This window comes from Mandrillus leucophaeus, unplaced genomic scaffold, assembly GCF_000951045.1.
Source record: "Mandrillus leucophaeus isolate KB7577 unplaced genomic scaffold, Mleu.le_1.0 Scaffold595, whole genome shotgun sequence".
In the NCBI taxonomy this organism is placed as follows: domain Eukaryota; kingdom Metazoa; phylum Chordata; class Mammalia; order Primates; family Cercopithecidae; genus Mandrillus; species Mandrillus leucophaeus.
In genome coordinates this window covers 1478274-1496188 of record NW_012106419.1, presented here as the reverse complement: position 1 = coordinate 1496188, position 17915 = coordinate 1478274, and the positions used below count along the sequence as shown (strand labels likewise).

Sequence of the window (17915 nt, the reverse complement as noted above, 5' to 3'; positions counted from 1 at the left end):
AGGCCAAGGGGTGGGAGGAAGAGTTCAGGAGCAGGGAGTCTTCAGGGACCACTGATAGCGTGTTTGGGCTGACATGTGGAGAGTGAGATGGGGTGCCCCATAGATAAGACACTGATCAGCAAAGCTGCTATGTGTAAGGACAGAGGCAAGATCTAGAGTGCTGCTTACACATACACAGACACACACACACACATACACATGTACATATACCCACACATGCATGCACACATACATATACACATGCATACACATACACACGTGTGTGCATGTACACACATGCATATACACATATGCATACACAGACACAAGTATACACATGCACACACATACATGCTCATACACACACACACACACACACACACACACACACACACAGAGGTGTGCCAGAACCAGCTAGCACTGGTTCAGGAGAACTGATTGTTAAATATTCAGGAATTTTGCAAATCTCTAACTTGAAATCAAACATTATAATTTAGGACTTTTTTTTCGTAATCCCCACTGTGTAGACACCTCACCACCTAATCTAGTGAAGCAAGAGGGCCCAACTTCGAAACCACTGCTATGGGTGGAAGGGGAGCCATGAACGGTTTATAAGGCATTAACTTTCTATTGTGAAAAGCTAGTGTGTACCCAGTGCTGGACAGATGTCAGCAAGAAAAACTGGAAATGGGCCTGTTGCAGAATTCTGGGCTAGAGATGGGGAGTCTGGGCTGGGTTTGCGTCCAGGAGTAACCATGGCACAGAGCCTGTGGGCAGGGAGTCCTGCTTCAGAGCCTGCCTGGGTTTCTGGGGAGGTAATCCCTGCAGCTGGCGGGTGGCCTACAGCTGGGGATGTTTGAATGGTAGGGGTACAGTGGGAGCAAAGACCAGAGAAGGAGGTAAAGGAGAGAACTGGCCCACCCTCCCCTGGGAAGAGCAGGCAGGGCCACCTTCCTCTGCTGGGCACCTGGTAGAATGCTGGTTGCTCTAGAACCTGGCTCAGGTCTTGGGACAGGCTTGTCTGACTTGATACTATTTCTGTGTCTCCACTTGTAAAGTCCCGACATGCCTCCTGCCCTGCTAAAGACAGTGCGGATGCAAGAGCACCTGGCCAAGCGAGAGCAGCTGGGTAAGCGCCACCAGGGTGGGGCTTCGGGGCCCAGGCCATGGCCAGAGCAATGGCCTTCTGTGGATGTGGGCCGGAGGCTGCCAGGGAGCAGGACCAGGACCAGAGACCGCTCTCAGATGGCCAAGGCTCTCCACCTGACTGCCTCTTCCTGTTGAGGCCACTTCCCTTCTAGGGCACAGGCTTATGCACAGGGCCTGGACTCCATCTGGGATGGGCAGTGGCTCATGAGGGAGGGACCCGGCCTCTCAGGCAGTAGAGAGGCTGACCGCACAGGACTTTGAGTAGCTTGCCCCTGGATTCCGGGTTCCCAGGAGGAGGGCACATGTGGCCTGACCAAGGAGAGGCTGAAGGGTGGCTTGTCGGGGGCAGTGCTTTGCTCACACCCGAGGGTTTGGGCCTCACTCCCAGCCCCATTCCTGTGAATTCCCAGAGTTGCGGTTCTTTCCCAGATTTTATGGAGAGCATGCTATCCCACGGGAAAGGAGCTGCTTTCTTCCCTCACATTTCCCAGGGCATGCTGGGGCCCTACCAGCAGCTGTGCATTGACATCACAGGCTGTGCCAACATGTGGGGCGAGTACTGGGACAACCTCATCTGCACGGTAAGGGCACACAGGAGGGCAGTGGCCTGGGGGAGTGGGGAGTCTGCCCAGCCCTCGCCTTCAGCCTCTCTCCCCTCCAACACCTGGCCCTCAGACTCTCAAACCTCACCAGGTTGAAACACAATGCCCACCGAGGCGTTCGTGTCTGAGGCAGCCTCTGGTGTTCTAGCTGAGGCATTTTAGGCAGGAGGGGTCCTCGTAAGCAGTAGAACTTTCCACACCTTTTCCCAGGAGGTGCAGGGCTGGGGCCATATCGAGGAGGGAAGAGGAGACAGTAGGCTGCCTGCCTGGGCCAGGACCCAAGAGCTGGAGTAGGGAGTATGGAGTGCAGGGACAGTAGCAGCCTCCCAGAGCCACGTCCTTGCCCCGCCCTCGGTGGGGCTCACCCAGGGGTCCATTTAATTGCTCCAGCACTCAGCATAAATGGAGCATCTATTGTGTGTGGGTTCCTGTGTGGGCCACTGTACTGTGGAGGATACAGGGAAGAATAAGGTAACCAGCAAGGCGCCCCTAATTTAGTCTGGAGGGATGAAACATGCATACGTTATCCTACCGTTAAGTTGTTAAATAGAAGATTTTCATGAACTGTTTAGTAAATTGAACAGATTAATTGTAGTAGATATTTGCTTTAAATTGTGTGTGTGATGTATGACAAAGAATTGATCATGTTAACATAAAAAGGGATCTGAAATAACAGGAAGCTGGGGAAAAGTATCCCAAGTGGGCAAGGTTTGAATAAACAACTCCAAGAAAGACAAATACAGACGGCCAATAAACATATTAAAATCTGTCACCACCACTGATGATTAAAGAAATGCAAAATACAAGAGCCACAAAATACTGGTTTTGACACATTAGCAAGGTTTAAAAGTTGTTGGTGAAGGTACAGGGGAATGGGTACTTTGAGCCCCCCTTCTCCATGTCTGTCAGTAGAGGAGTGGGTACAGACATTGGGCCACATCCCTAAGGGAATTCTGCACAGCGTGTTACATGACGCCGCAAACTCTTTATTAGTAAAAATTAATCCTATGTTGTTGGCTGGGTGCAGTGGTTCATGCCTGTAATCCCAGCACTTTGGAAGGCTGAGGTGGGTGGATGTCTTGAGCTCAGGAGTTTGAGAGCAGCCTGGGCAACATGGCAAAACCCCTTCTCTACAAAAAATACAAAAATTAGCCGGGCGTGATGGCACATATCTCTGGTCCCAGCTATTCAGGAGGCTGAGGTGGGAGAATTGCTTGTGCCCAGGAGGTAGAGGTTACAGTCAACTGAGATCATGCCACTGCACTCCAGCCTGGGCGATGGAGCAAGACTCTGTCTCAATAATAACAGTAATAATAATAATAATTATAATCCTATATTGTTAAAAGAAAAGATTATTAAAGAAAGGCACGTGCAGCATGCTCCCCCTTTATATCTGAGTCTACACGAAAGAAGTGTGGATACTTGTACACTGAAATGCTAATAGCAAGTCATGCTGCAGAGGTGGGATTGGAGGTGATTATCACACTCTTATATTTAAAAAAAATAAGATTTATTACTTTTGATTAGCAGAGAAAAGTAATAAAGTTCTTTTCATTTAAAAGACAGAAATTTGATCAAGGGGACTACCAGAGGCTGAAGAGCCTCAGGCTTGCCAGGCGCAGTGGCTCACACTTGTAGTTCCAACACTTTAGGAGGCTGAGGCAGGAAGATTGCTTGAGGCCAGGAGTTTGAGACCAGCCTGGGCAACATAGTAAGACCCTGTGTCTATTTAAAAAAAGAAAAAAAAAAAAAGTTCTCAGGCTGGGAGCTTTGTGCAGGCTGCCTGGCTGGGAGGGAGAGTACAGATGGCGGGAAGTGGGAGAGAAGCCGGAGTGGTACACAGTGAGGCTGGGACCAAACTGTGGGGCCCCTCCTGGGCTGGCTGGACAAGTGGAGGCCCTGCCCAGAGGGGATGTGGTAGCAACTGGTGACAGGAGTGACAAAGGGCTGGGGTGTGTTTGCAGGTGGGAGACCTGCCGCTGGCAGTCATCCCAGTGCATATGGCAGTGGTGGGCTGCCCCGTCAGCTCCCTGAGGACCACCTCCTACACTACTGACCAGGCCCAGAAGGAACCAGCCATCAGGTGCTCCATGCTCAGCCTGAGCCTCTGCTCCCTGGTAGCCCCTGAAACCCTCCGGCCTCCGGGCTGGGCTGCCCACGTCGGCTTGTTATTCTTCAGCTGGGCTAGGGCCATTGGTGCCACCTACAAGAAGGTTCCAGGCCAGGGTTTCCCTGGGGGAAGGTGGCCTCAGGGGACATGGCCACCACCATTTCGGGGGGCAGAAGTGGCGAGTAGTCAGTGTGGCCCGAGGTCAGCACCAGCCCTGGGGCCCCTGGCACAGCTGAACTGGAATCAGCGTAGTCTGCTCAGGGCGGGTGGTTGGATTGCCAGGGCACAGGGCAGCCCCAGAGCCCGGCTCACCTGGTGCCAGCTGGGGAAGCCCCAGCCCTGGGTCTCATTAATTCTTGAGTGAGACACCTGCAAGGTGTACGCTGGCTGTGGCTGTACTGAATCCAGTCTGTCCGCCTCCAGGTTCGGCACCCAGCTCTCCGGAGGAGACACAGTTACCCGCACCCTTCGCCTGAATAACTCCAGTCCCTGTGGTAAGACATGCATGAGAGAAAGCAGGACTCTCGCCACAGGCTGTGACTTGTGGTGAGCCAGGCTAGGAGGGAAGGTGGGAGGGAAGCCGATGGCCCATGAACAGGACCCAGGTGTCCAGGGGGCCTGTAGTTACAGAGGTGTGGATGGGCCCACGGATGCCCTGCTCTCATCAGGGTTGCTGTGTGGAGGAACAGACAATGAGAGGGGATCCCTTTCTCATTCCTCCAGCCGGCAGGACCTGAGCTGGCTGAGAGCTGCTGGGGATACAGCGGGGACAGGACAGCAGGGTCTCTGCCAAGGGGCTTCCCTCCTGACGGAGGGGACAGACGTGACTGTAGGCTGCAGTGTGTGGAGTGTGTGGCGTACAACTGAATGGGAGGCCGGAGTGCTGGGGGAAGGTGTTGAGGGGCCAGACTGCCCTGTGGAGGGGAGGCAGAGTGTAGGCTGAGTCTAAGAGGAAGGGTAAGCCCATGTGGGCCAGGGAAGCATATGGGAACAAAGAGTGCTCTGGGTCTGAGGAAGGGTTAGGAGAGGGAGCTGGTGACACTGAAGAGGGCCCTGGCCACGCTGGCCCCTGAGGAGGGCTGGGAGCCGGACTGAAGGCAGGAGGGGAGGGGAAGATGGGTTTGATGCAGGCAGATGTCTATGTTTGGGACAGGACTTTGGGGACTTCTCAGTTTGGGGGCTTCTGGGAGATGAGGTGGGGCCACCGGCTGGGTGTGGGGAGGCAGATGGAGGTGTCGGAGGAGGGCAGGGACAGCTTGACATTGCCATGGTGCAGGCTGGAGAGAGAGCAATGGGGAGCCCCAGTTTAGGTTGGGGACAGATTGATGGGGGTGGCAATCTGTTCAGTTGGGGGACTTCCTGCAGTGGTACTCAGCGGGATGGTGCAGTTCAGTTCTTTCAGGGGTTGCCAGGTGGGTGCGAAGGGAGAGATGAGGATGCTGGCAAGACAGAGGAGGAGATGGCGGCCCCCAAAGACTAGTCTGGCTGGGGAAGGACGTGAAAGCTGACATAGGCTGATGGATAGATGGGGAGAAGGAAGGGCGTGTGGGGGTTAGAGAGCCCAGCCTGCCCACAAACAGGCTAGAAGGAGAAGCAGCTGTGGGGAGAGAGCAAAGCACCTGCATTCAGGCATCTGGACATGGAGACCTGGTCTTGTGACCATGAGGACTTCAGGTGATAGAACCAGACGGCATAAGTCTATAAAGCCTTTTTTAAAATTTTAAATGAGAATTGCCTGGAAGCGGCATTAGAGAGGCAGAGAGGCACCCCCTCCACCGAGGTAAGGGAGAACGGGTCATCGCTGTCTGGGGGTACGAGGAGGAGGGGTCCAGAGGGGTTGTCTGTACCTCCCTAATTCCTCACCCTGCCCCCCACATCTGCCCCAGACATCCGCCTGGATTGGGAGACCTACGTTCCAGAAGACAAGGAAGACCGGCTGGTGGAGCTGCTGGTGTTTTACGGGCCACCTTTCCCGCTGCGGGACCAAGCCGGGAACGAGCTTGTGTGCCCCGATACCTCGGAGGGTGGCTGCCTCCTCTGGTCCCCAAGCCCCTCCAGTTCATCAGAATTCAGCCATGAAACTGACTCATCGGTGAGCAGGGGTGGAGGGGTGGGGCAGGCTGGCCACTGAGGGTCACTGAGGTGTGGCCAGTAGGCTAGTTGAACCTCAGTGACTGCGTGAACCTCCGTGACTCCTTGGTGACAGGTTGAGGGCAGCTCCAGTGCCAGCAATAGAGTGTCACAGAAGCTCATCTCAGTCATCCTGCAGGCACATGAGGGGGTGCCATCCGGCCACCTGTACTGTATCAGCCCCAAGCAGGTGGTGAGTTGGGGTAGGGGCTGGGAGCTGTCTGCATTGGCCAGCCAGTGGCCATGGGACAGTGCTAAGGCTGCTGTGTCCATGCCAGGTGGTCCCTGCTGGGGGCAGCAGCACCATCTACATCTCCTTCACCCCCATGGTGCTCAGCCCTGAGATCCTGCACAAGGTGGAGTGTACTGGCTACGCCCTGGGTTTCATGAGCTTGGACAGCAAGGTGAGCTCTTCTGGCCTGGGTTGGGGGCCGCAGCCACTGCTCCCTCCTGGGTAGCATGCTGCCTGCTCAGCCCAGGGATCAGCTGTGATCAGACTTGGGCTCAGTAGGTGGAAAGGGAGATTCCAGGGAAGAGGCATCGCCTGCAGGACTTTGCGGTGGGACCCCTGAAACTGGACCTGCATAGCTACGTGAGGCCTGCACAGTGAGTCAGCTGGGGTGCCCCATCTCCTTTCATCCCCATGGGGTGCACCCTCACCAGGCACTGGTGGAGCCAGGCAGGGTTCTCAGAGCAAAAGGGCAGGCATGGGTGGGAGAAGTCAGCAAAGGAGCCCGGGGAAAGGCTGGCCTGAGGCTGGATGAGCAGAGTCAGGGCAGCCAGGAGGCCCCAGGTGCCTGGCTTGCCCCAACAATGCCTATTGCTGGGCAGGCTAAGTGTGGAGCTGGACTACGGCGGCAGCATGGAATTCCAGTGCCAGGCCAGTGACCTCATTCCCGAGCAGCCCTGCTCTGGGGTGAGTGTGCTGCCACCCTCTGGCCCTGCCAGCTTACCTGGACCTCAGATGTCTCTGTGTGCCCTTCTGGGATTCAGGCCTTATAGTCTGAGTCCAAGTCCCCTCCCCCAGCCCTCCCAGCCCTACCCTAGAGCCATGAGGTTGAAGAGAGAGACAAGATGCATTCCCTGCCTCCTACTGCCTCATACCTCTGTGGCTGTCCAGGTGCTGAGTGAGCTGGTGATCACCCACCACCTGAAGCTGACCAACACTACAGAGATCCCACACTACTTCCGGCTCATGGTCTCCAGGCCCTTCTCCGTTTCCCAAGATGGGGCGAGCCGGGACCACAGAGTTCCTGGCCCTGGCCAGAAGCAGAAGTGTGAGGAGGAGACAGCCTCAGCAGACAAGCAGCTGGTGCTGCCAGCACAGGAGAACATGCTGGTCAGTGGGAGCGTCTGCAGTCCTTGCCTTGACGGCACACCCTTGCATGTGTATAGACAGCACCCCTGCACGCCACCCTCACGTGCTTGCACCCAGATGCAAACTGCGTGCCTGACCCTGCCATACCCTGCATGAACACTCGGGGGTGTGCTCACACCAGAGACCACATTCAGCACCTCTGCACAAGTGGCTGACATGGGCATGGACACACCAGACATTGTGTTCACATTCATGCATGCACTTGTTCCAGAAATGTCCCCAGACTTCCCTTTCCCTCTTAGTCCCCACTGCTGAGATGCTGGCGGAGGCTGATGCACTCCTTGTGGGCACCTCCCCTTCCCACACAGACTCCGTCCTCCTATGCAAGCTCAGGGTTTGTGTCCCAGCTCAGGTGAGCCCATGGGGTTGCTGTAATTGTAAGACACTCCAGATTCTAATGTAAATTTTCCTCTTCTAACTAATTCTCAGTGATAATTGGATCCTGTATTTTCAGAGTTGGTTGGGTAGGGGAAGGTCTTGGGAATGTCAGGACCTCAGTAGAAACCATCAACTTCTTCCTCTGGTCTCTGAGGCAACTGGAAGGAGGCTGAGTGTGTACACACCCATATCTGCACAGTGGGCTTCCAGGGTGCGCAGAGGCAGGCTGAGGGTAGACAGCCCTGCCCTGTTTCCTACTTCCCCTCCTGCTTCAGAGGTCCTCTTTCTTCCTCTCCTTGGAGGGCTTCTCTTCATGCTGTGCTCCCTTGAGCTCTGCCAGGCTCTAGCCTCACTCTGCACATTTCTGGGTTGTCTTGTCCATTTCCAGAGCCTCAGTGAACAGCCATATTCTCTCTATCCAATGTATACTCCACTGTGTAGCGAGGGCCTGCTGTGTACTAGACGCTGGGCTAGGTGATGGAACTCCCTGAGGACCTCATCATGGAGGTCAGGGACACACACGGATCTGCAGAAGACAGAATGGCACCCTTGACCCACTTTGCATTTGCTCCCCTCAACAAGCTAAATGGAGGGCAAGGCTCAGAGCACAGCCAGAGGTTCCATTCCCCCAGAGCTTCCCAGGAGACACGGCAGTTAGCCACCAGGCATTTAAAAGTCCTTGGCAGCTCTGGGGAAGCCCAAAGGTTCCACAAAAAGGACATCACATAATGGTGCTGCATCTCACCCTCCATGAGCTAACAATGCTCAGGTTTCTGGCTCCTGGCCAGAATTATCTCCCAGGCTCTAGAGCCAAACTCAACCTGTCCAAAGTGAACTCCCCATCCCCTCCCCCACCTTGTCCTGCCCCACACCTGTGCCTCCTTTTTGTGGTGGCATTTTGTCTCAGCAAATACCACTCCTAACCCCCTTGCTCATGCCCAGAGCTCTGGCACCCCTTGTCGTAGACTGATCTCTGACCAAGCCACCAAGCCCTGCGGATGCCCCCTCCTAAAGTTCTCCCAACACTATTCTCTTTTCTTCATCCCTACACCCATATCTTGGTTTAGGACAGCGGTGTCTAAGCCTGCCAATAAATCAGTGGCCTATTTTTTAAGATTGGGTCTTGCTGTGTCACTCAGGCTGGAGTGCAGTGGCATGATCATGGTTCACTGAAGCCTCAACTGCCTGGGGGTTCAAGCAATCCTCCCACCTCAGCCTCCCAAGTAGCTTGGACCAGAGGCATATGCCACCATGCCCAGCTATTATTTGCAGAGACAAGGTCTCATTACATTGCCCAGGCTGGTCTTCAACTCCTGGGCTCAAGCAATCCTCCCACCTCAGCCTCCCAAAACCTCCCTTCAGGGGCTGGGCCTGGGAGGGAAGAAGGGATTACAGATGTGAGCCACTGCTCCCAGCAAATTAGTACCCTTGACAAAGCTTATTAAGGCAGCAGCTCCCAGACCCCACCTCCAGAGATGTGAAGGTCTGGGTGAGGCCTAAGAATCTGTATTTGTAACAAGTGCCTCACAGTTGATTCTGATAAACTTGTACCAAGGACCTGTGCTGGGAGCCAGGAGTCCAAGCTCCATCCTGTCCAGCCTCAGTTACAGCCTCAGCCCCTGGTATGGCATCATCACACTCATGTGTGGTCTGCAGCCTGTCTCCCTGCCAGGTCAGTGACCTGTCAGAGGCTCCTCACTGTCCTCAGCACACAGACCAAGTCCTTCCTCTGCCTCTGAGTCCAACCACAGCTCTGGGAATTTGAAGTGGTAAAGGGCAGCTTGCTCATGTACCTTCCCCTCTAGCCTCTGACCTCTGAGGGCAGACATGACTTGTCCCTGACACTAGCAAGGTGCTGGGCAGAGTAGGTGCTGGGCAGCACTTGTGGAATGAAAAGCACCAGGTTGGGGAGCTGCTGGGCTGTTGGCTGAGCAGGGCTGGGCCAGTCCGGGCCTTAGAGGCTGGGCCTGGGAGGGAAGAAGGATGGAGCTCCAGGTGGGGAAGTGGCCATCTGCCCTCTGCAGCCGGAGATGACACCATGTCCACATCTGCTCAGGTGAACGTGTCCTTCTCACTCTCCCTGGAGCTGCTCTCCTATCAGAAGCTCCCGGCCGACCAGACGCTGCCTGGGGTGGACATTCAGCAGAGCGCGAGTGGAGAGAGAGAGATGGTGTTTACTCAGAACCTGCTCCTGGAGTACACCAACCAGACCACTCAGGCATGCCCCAGGCCCACCCACATGTGGAGGAGGGTGGAAGTAGGCTGGGCTCTGTTCTGCTGGGGCCAGAGGAGAAAGCCCTAGCAGGGCCCTTAAAATAAGGAACCCCTGCCTCTGTCCTAGTGCTCAGTCTCCCCTAGAAGACCTGTGTGCAGAGAGATGAGGGCCATCCACCCTCACCTGCCTCATGAGCCCAAAGCCAGGTGAGGGCCTGAGTGTGGGAAATCAGGGAAGGCTCCCTGCAGGAGGTGGCACATGAAGCCCGTACACCGATTAATCAAGAAAGGGAAACAGGTTGACGGCCAGGCCAAAAGAAAGGCCTGATGGGTGGGGACAGTGAGCACCTGAGGCAGCTGCGAGGGGCAGCCCTGGGGCTTGCTAGGTTTCAAGCACCAGGGCGAGCACCATGGACCAGAAGGTCACCAGGTCGTAGTGTGGAGGCTGAGCAGGGGCTACTGGTAAGGAGTGAAGGAGTGGCCTGGGGAGGACTCCAGAGAGGCCGGGGACAGGAGGCTCAGCAGTGGAGCCGAGGCGCTCCAGCCTGGCACCCAGGCAGCTGCTGGGACTGAGGCCATGGGATCGTGCATGGCAGCGCCTGAGTGTGATGCAGTGGCTGCCAGGAGATAGAGCAGGGCACAGGTGAGGCCTGCGGCCAAGGGACACAAACAAATGGTCCAGGGCCTGAGAGAAGCTGAGGGATGGGCCTTGGGGGCCACCATAGTAGGAGGAGGGGTGAAGGAGGGCAGCCCAACCAGCCAGGGTGCAGGGACTGGAGCTTTATGAGTTAGGGAGGCAGGGACAGCGGGGGAATGGATGGCATCACCCTGGCCCTTTCCCTGCGCAGACTCCCAGTAGCAGCCTGTGGCCTTCGAAGGTGGCACTGGCCCCCTGCCAACTGCTGGGCACTTCCCGTTTTCCTCAGGAGCATCAGCACTTGGGGTCTGCAGGGTTCCCTGTGTCCCAGAGGCCCTGGCTCACAGCCCACCCAGAATGGACAAGGTTGCCTGGTCTCCCACAGGTGGTGCCCCTGCGGGCCGTGGTGGCCGTGCCTGAGCTGCAGCTCTCCACCAGCTGGGTGGACTTTGGGACCTGCTTTGTGAGCCAGCAGCGAGTCCGGGAGGTCTACCTGATGAACCTGAGCGGCTGCCGAAGCTACTGGACTATGCTGATGGGTATGTCCTACTCTCCCACCTACCCACTGTTCCCCTACAGGGTTGTGACAAGAGAAGACCCCCAGGAAGGGGGCCCCTGTGCCCTGTCCTTGCATGCTGGCTCCCAGGGCAGGCACCACTTGGAATTTCTGCAGAACAGCCAGTCCCCCAATTCCACATGATCTCAGGCTTGCCCTGCCTTGCAGTGCTGAGCAAGACCAGAGATGCAGGCCTGGGGGAGGGTGAAGTCTTCTTGTGGCAGTACATGGGGCTGCCTGCACTCATGTGTCTTCCCTACCCTTTGGTGCAGGCCAGCAGGAGCCACCCAAGGCCGCTGTGGCCTTCGGCGTCTCCCCAAGCAGTGGGCTGCTAGAAGCACGATCCGCCAATGCACCCCCAACCTCCATCGCCTTGCAGGTTTTCTTCACTGCCAGGTACAGCCCCTTCCAACCTCCCCCAAACTGCCCATAGGGCCTGGACCCCATGCCCAGGCCCCTCCTAACCTCAGCCCCTACATGCTCCCCACAGGAGTAGTGAGCTGTACGAGTCCACGATGGTGGTGGAAGGTGTGCTTGGTGAGAAGTCCTGCACCCTGCGGCTCCGGGGCCAAGGCTCTTATGATGAGAGATACATGTTGCCTCACCAGCCCTGAGGCTCCGCCCCAGCCCTCAGCCCTAGGCCCCAGCTGGAGAATAAACATTGCCCAGGGATTAGGAGCAGATCTTCAGCACAAAGACACAGACCTGGGGACCTCTGGGCAGCTCCTGGAATGGAAGAACCCCCTTCCACAATGGTCTCAGCCTAGGCCTTCATGATATGTCCTCAGAGCTAACACAAAGGATAGGCTACACCACAGTAGAGAGCACCGCATTGAGAATCACTACTCATTGCATAGCAAAGACCAGTATGGCAAAATTAGCCTTGGAAAAAAACCACAGCCACTAAGATAAATTCATGCAGTTTTACTATGCCCATTGCACTTCTCATCCATGAATTCGCCTTGCCCTAAGAATTAACCATGGCCTTGTGGCCTGGATGACCCAGGCTGCTTTTGTCTTGCACAGCTAAAGAGGGTCTGATGCGTGGCTCAACACCCTACCCACTCCTATACCATGTCATCAGTGTTCACATTTTCCAAATGAGTTGAAGTGCCTTGATCTGTCCACTGCCACCACCACCAGTGCTGAGTTTTCTCATGTGGTTTTGCTTCTGTAGTGTTGCTGCCTTGCTGCTACAGCAGCAGGACTGTCTGCGTAGCGCCTCCAGCCTGGGACCTCACTCAGTTCCCAGGGTATTCAAAGACAGCAGCGGCTCCCATTCCAGTTCCGATGCACATGGACACCACTCCGTATGCCCTGTGAAAACAAAACTTAATTGGCTGGGCAAAGGCACCCACCAAGTTACCTCCAGACCAGGCTGAGCCAGAAGGACTTCATGGACAAGTAGGATGCAAAACCATCAGACCAGATCTGTGGGCAAGCAGTACCCTGGCCTCCCACTTGGGCACACACACGGTGGCAGATGCCCACTGCAGGCTAGTATCCCTTTCAAGGCTGGCCCTCAGGGAAAACAGGGATCATGCCCCTACATCCTCAGTTCAGGGTGTTTCTGTGTGCATGTTCCCCTCCCCAGGGACCGATCATAATCCCAAAAGACACAGTCCCAAACGCAATCATCCCAAATGTTGAAATCCTGGAAGAACAAAAACCCCTAAAGTCTAAAATCCTGAAAATCACTATCCTAAAAGACCAAAATCTAGAAAATATAATTCTGGAAAAAATAATTTGGAAGCCTGGCATGGTGGCATCTACTTGTAGTCCCAGCTATTCAGCAGGCTGAGGCAAGAGGATCACTTATGCCTAGGAGTTCAAGACCAGCCTGGGCAATATAGCAAGACCCCATTTTAGAAAAAAACTTTTTTAAAAGATTGATTTAAAAAATATTTACATTTTTAGGCCAGGTGCAGTGGCTCAAACCTGTAATCCCAACACTTTGGGAGGCTGAGGCAGGTGGATCATGAGGTCAGGAGTTCAAGACCAGCCTGGCCAACATGGTGAAACCCTGTCTCCACTAAAAATACAAAATTTAACTGGGTGTGGTGGCAGACACCTATAATCCCAGATACTCGGGAGGCTGAGGCAGGAAAATTGCTTGAACCCAAAAGGCAGAGGTTGCAGTGAGCCGAGATCACACCACTGCAATCCAGCCTGGACAACAGAGTGAGACTCCATGTCAAAAAAAAAAAAAAATACATTTTTAAAAGTGGATTTATTTGAGAAACAAAAACAACAGAACACTTCACAGGCTACTTTACACAGTAAAATAGGCAATAATTACAAATTTTTACAGACATAAACACTCAGGTATGCTAACAATAGTCACAGGAGTATAACAATTATAAATAGACAAACTGTATTCATAAATAGGTTAAAAAGCAAACTGTATAAATGGCTGGTAATCGTGTGCACCCAGCTTTATAACTGCAGTCATATGAATACCATGAGGGACAACCTATGTCTTTTGATGAGACTGATCAAAAACTGATGGAGCCAGGCACTGTGGCTCACACCTGTAATCCCAGCACTTTGGAAGCTAAGGTGGGAGGATCACTTGAGCCCCGGAGTTCGAGATCAGCCTGGACAACATAGCAAAACCCTGTCTCTACAAAAAATACAGAAAATTAGCTGAGTGTGGTGGCACGCACATATAGTCTCAGCTACTTAGGAGGCCGAGGTGGGAGGATTGCTTGAGCTAGGGAAGCAGAGGTTGCAGTGAGCCTGAGATGGAGCCACTCCACTCCAGCCTGGGCAACGGAGTAAGACCCTGTCTCAAAAAACAAACCAACCTGGGATGGGTCAGCACTGCATAAGTAGTCACCCAAAGAACCAAGATCTTGAGAAATTTTATCTTTCACAAATGCAGGTGCACAAACAGCACACTTCTTCATTTACTGAGGAAGTTTCAACATTTTTATGTACATGCGCAAGGCTTACAAAGTCAATGTGATAATGCACTTTCATGGAATCAGATTTCTGATGTCCAAGGCAGAAAGTGTGTCCCAGCTCTGAGAGAGACAGTTCAACTTCTGCATTTGTTCTCTCCAGGGCCCTAGGCAATTAGATGGTGCCTGCCAACACTGAGGGCGGATCTTCCCCACCTGGTCCACTCAGATGCATACTCTAACCTCCTCTGCAAACACCCTCACAGATACACCCAAAACATTACTTTGTCAGGTTTCTAGGTATTCCCAAAATTAAGTCCATTCCTTGTCAACTTAGCACCCATTCACATCTCCTTAAACCATACTTAATTTCCTAATAAGACAATTAGTTACATGGTGTAACTAATATGATGCAGTATTCTACATACGGTGGAAAATGCACTAATCCCTTCTCTAGAATTCATAACATGAATTCAACATTAGGATTTCAACATTCAGGATTTTAATCTTTTCAGATTGTGATTTTTTGGGATTTTAGACAGTAAGGATCTTTCTGCTTGACTAGTCAAGTGTAGAAGTAAGAAGGAGGTAAAGAGTAGAATAAGGAGATTGATCTGTAACTGAACAATCAAGATAACTCACTACCTTTGGACCAGCCAAGACCTTACGGACTTTGATCTTTTGGGATTTCAACATTTGGGATTACGGCGCTCAGGACTGTGTCTGTCGAGATTATGATCCAAAACCCACCTACCTCTATCCCCTGCCCCTCAGGTGCCCTGGCTTGGGTATCTCCCCATGACCCCACTGCCAGGAGCAAAGCCTTACCTCTTCCCACGGCGCTTCAGCTCGTTGAGCAGCGTGATGACCTGTCGTGCCCCAGTGCAGCCCAATGGGTGCCCTAAGGCCACTGCACCGCCCAGAGGGTTCACCTTCTCAGAGGGGAGTCGTAGCTTCTCCACACAGTAGGCAGCCTGGAAGGAGGCAGATCATCAGCTACAGCCCTCTTACCCCTCCCCTGCACCACTTGCCTGCTCACTCCACCTCGGCTGTCCAGGGCCAAGGCAACATTGAGAAACAAGGGCTCACCTGGCTTGCAAAGGCCTCATTGATCTCAAAGATGTCCACGTCACTCACTGTCAGCCCTGCAGGCAAGGCAGAGACCTGAACTGACACACTGGCCGTCTGCCTCCCCTGGGACCCGCCCCATCCACGGGCCTACAGGCTGCCTGGTATGTGTCTCTTCCAAAAGGGTGAGCCAGTCGCAGCTGTGGGGTCAGGAAGGGCTTGGAGTATGGGACACTAGCCTGCCCCACCTCCACTCTGCAGCACCCACAGGACCACCCTCATGCCCCTGGCAACAGCATGCAGGGCAGCTGCAGGATCCAGGTGGGACCCAGATACGATGTGAAGGAGCCACCTTACCTGCTTTTTGCAAAGCTATAGGGATGGCGTAGGCAGGTCCGATGCCCATGATGTCAGGTGGGACCCCAACCACTGCATAGGACCTCAGGATCCCAAGGATGGGAAGGCCCAACTCTTCTGCCTTGGACCTCCGGGCCAGCAGGATGGCAGCTGCCCCATCACTCACTTGGCTAGAGTTTCCTAGGGGCAAATTGTTGGGGTAAGAAGGCATCAGGGTGGGGCTGAGGAGATCCCAGCCCTCCCACTTCTGCTTTGCAGAGGGGTCTGTTCCAGGTTCCCAGAGTACAGCACCCAGCATGGCCATGGCCTCCTTTCTCACACCCGCACCCCAGACCAGTCTCACCAGCTGTGGTAGAACCGTCCTTCTTGAAGGCAGGCTTCAGTTTGGCCAGGCCCTCCATGGTGGTGCTGGGGCGGATACCCTCATCCTGGGTCACAGTGATGCTCCTCTTGGTGCCCTTGTCATCATGGACCGTGGTGGTCACAGGCACAATCTCAGCTTGGAAACAGCCCTTGCTCTGGGCTCTTGCTGCCCTGCCAGCACCATGGACAGCCAGGCTCAGCTCCCTTAGGGTTATCTTCCTCCCTGCCCCCAACCCCTATCCATTTGGGTAGATGCAAGCTTAGGCTGCTAAATTCAGGGACATGCTGGACTTTGGGGGAGCTCTGAGGGCACGGCCAAGGCCTTACAGGGCCTACTTCACCATCAGCCCTAGACCTCCAGATCGTGGCCAATCCCAGCCTCAAAAGGGGCAAGGGTGTTTGGAGGTGGTGCCTCCACTTAGAGCCCTTTGTCTGAGAGGGACTAAGCCTGCTTGGCTCTCTCTGCTAAACTGAGGATGGAACCCCAGAAATATTTGTGCTGGGTTCTGCCAACTTTTCTGCTCAAACTTAACAGTTCGATGTCATCTACTCACCAGTTTCCACCTATTTAAAGTGACATATACTAAACTACTCATGTATTTTTTATTTAAGCAGTTTTAAAGCACAAGGTATTTAAGGGAATACAAACATGTGCAGCATATTAAGTGCCCAGGGACATTCCAGTGGAAGGAATCTAAGGCTTCCAACACATTTTCAAACGGTTATGTGACCCAAAGTGGCTAAGAATCACTGCCTCAGGGAAGCCAAGCTGGCCCAGATACCACTCCTGCTTTTGCTGCCCTCTCTCTGGACAGGCCGGACTTGCCAATGTTAGCCTGCCTGAGCCCCTGGGGTTTCTCTGATATCATCCCCAGTTCTTGCCTTAGGATGCTGCCACAGACCCAGCATGGTCCAGAAGCTAGGGTGCCAGGGTCCCTAACATTCCTGGCCCCACGCTCCAGGACTGGACTCCCACAATGTCCAATCTGCAAACCACAGCCAGAAAAGAACAGAGGGGGAAACTGAGGCCTAGCTAGGGCAAAGTCAGGGTGAACAGACAGTAATAGAACCTGGAAGTACTACCAACTCACAGTGGCCCTGACACTTCCCACTTCCCACCCCCAACCTGGGTGGCACGAGGCCTGGAAAGCACTCACTGCCCAGCGGTAACTACAAAACGGTGCCACTTCAGACCACTTAGGATAGACTCAAAACCTCACTCTCCAGCCCTTTAAACATTCCTCCCCAAGCAGTACTCACTTCTGCTGGGAAGCCAGGGCAAAGGTATCCTGCTTCTCCCTTGAAATGCCAAACCGCTCAGCCACATTCTCAGAGGTTATCCTAGAACACAAACAGCATATAGTGTGGGCATTGGTCTGACAGCCTAGAGGAAGGGACCAGGCTGTAGAGCTGTGCTTAGAACTCTGGATTCCCAAGGCTGTAAGCAGGAGAGGATGTAAGGGCAGTCCATGCCACAGACAGTAGTGATGACTCAGGATATGGTACAGCCTTCCCTGAGGGTGGATATAAAAGCACAGATAGGGAAGTCAGCAATGCTGGCCAGATCCTGAGAAGCTCATACACCAAAGAGACTTTCTCCAAGTGATAGGGCAGCCTGCATGGGGGCAGTTGCAAAAAAGAGTTTGTTCCCTGGGTGAGCTGCCTCAGCGCAGGGGAGAAAAGGAGCAGGGGAGGGCTTGGGTGGGGGCACTAACTGGCTACTCCTGGCCAGCTTCTTCTATGCCTCAAGGAAAACTGCTGCAATGTAGGGAGATGAGGACTCCCAAATCTCCTCCAGAAAGGCCAAACCTAGGCTTCCTGGTCACCTTGGCTGGTGTCTATGCTTATCCTGAGAACCTAGAGCCACAGCTAGGCCTTCCAGCCTGGGCTTCTGGCTTTATCGGCTTCCCTTGAAGATACAGTATGTGAAAGAAGCCACGGCACTGCCCCTCTCCAAGCCTTAGTCTCCTCACATATCTAGTGGATCCAGGACTCCTGACCCACAGACCCTGGGGATGGCCCAGAGGCTCAGAGAAGCTAAGATGTTCCACACAAATGCCACATACTTTTCTTTTTTTCTTTTTTTTTTTT

At 54.0% G+C, this 17915-nt stretch overlaps 2 protein-coding genes across 4 annotated transcripts in view; one reads left to right on the top strand and one right to left on the bottom strand.

The window, feature by feature from the left end:
• DLEC1 (deleted in lung and esophageal cancer 1) overlaps positions 1 to 12065 on the top strand; it is a 66645-nt gene extending 54580 nt beyond the window's left edge. The window contains exons 24-37 of one of the 2 annotated variants that reach the window (XM_011999506.1): positions 1038 to 1108; positions 1558 to 1709; positions 3695 to 3813; positions 4264 to 4334; positions 5727 to 5932; positions 6047 to 6163; positions 6249 to 6374; positions 6482 to 6576; positions 6802 to 6886; positions 7091 to 7309; positions 9783 to 9944; positions 10963 to 11116; positions 11406 to 11529; positions 11624 to 12065. In XM_011999506.1, the coding sequence (XP_011854896.1) occupies positions 1038 to 1108; positions 1558 to 1709; positions 3695 to 3813; positions 4264 to 4334; positions 5727 to 5932; positions 6047 to 6163; positions 6249 to 6374; positions 6482 to 6576; positions 6802 to 6886; positions 7091 to 7309; positions 9783 to 9944; positions 10963 to 11116; positions 11406 to 11529; positions 11624 to 11747 (1825 nt within the window). In that variant the 3' untranslated portion in view covers positions 11748 to 12065. The remainder of the gene's footprint in view (positions 1 to 1037; positions 1109 to 1557; positions 1710 to 3694; positions 3814 to 4263; positions 4335 to 5726; positions 5933 to 6046; positions 6164 to 6248; positions 6375 to 6481; positions 6577 to 6801; positions 6887 to 7090; positions 7310 to 9782; positions 9945 to 10962; positions 11117 to 11405; positions 11530 to 11623) is intronic. The other variant, XM_011999505.1, reaches the window with a different exon arrangement.
• Positions 12042 to 17915, bottom strand: part of ACAA1 (acetyl-CoA acyltransferase 1) — a 13938-nt gene continuing 8064 nt past the window's right edge. Inside the window, exons 5-10 of one of the 2 annotated variants that reach the window (XM_011999508.1) lie at positions 17085 to 17165; positions 15805 to 15995; positions 15462 to 15641; positions 15126 to 15181; positions 14865 to 15010; positions 12042 to 12450 (exon numbers count right to left, since the gene is read on the bottom strand). In XM_011999508.1, coding sequence (XP_011854898.1) covers positions 12375 to 12450; positions 14865 to 15010; positions 15126 to 15181; positions 15462 to 15641; positions 15805 to 15995; positions 17085 to 17165 — 730 coding nt within the window. In that variant the 3' untranslated portion in view covers positions 12042 to 12374. The remainder of the gene's footprint in view (positions 12451 to 14864; positions 15011 to 15125; positions 15182 to 15461; positions 15642 to 15804; positions 15996 to 17084; positions 17166 to 17915) is intronic. The other variant, XM_011999509.1, reaches the window with a different exon arrangement.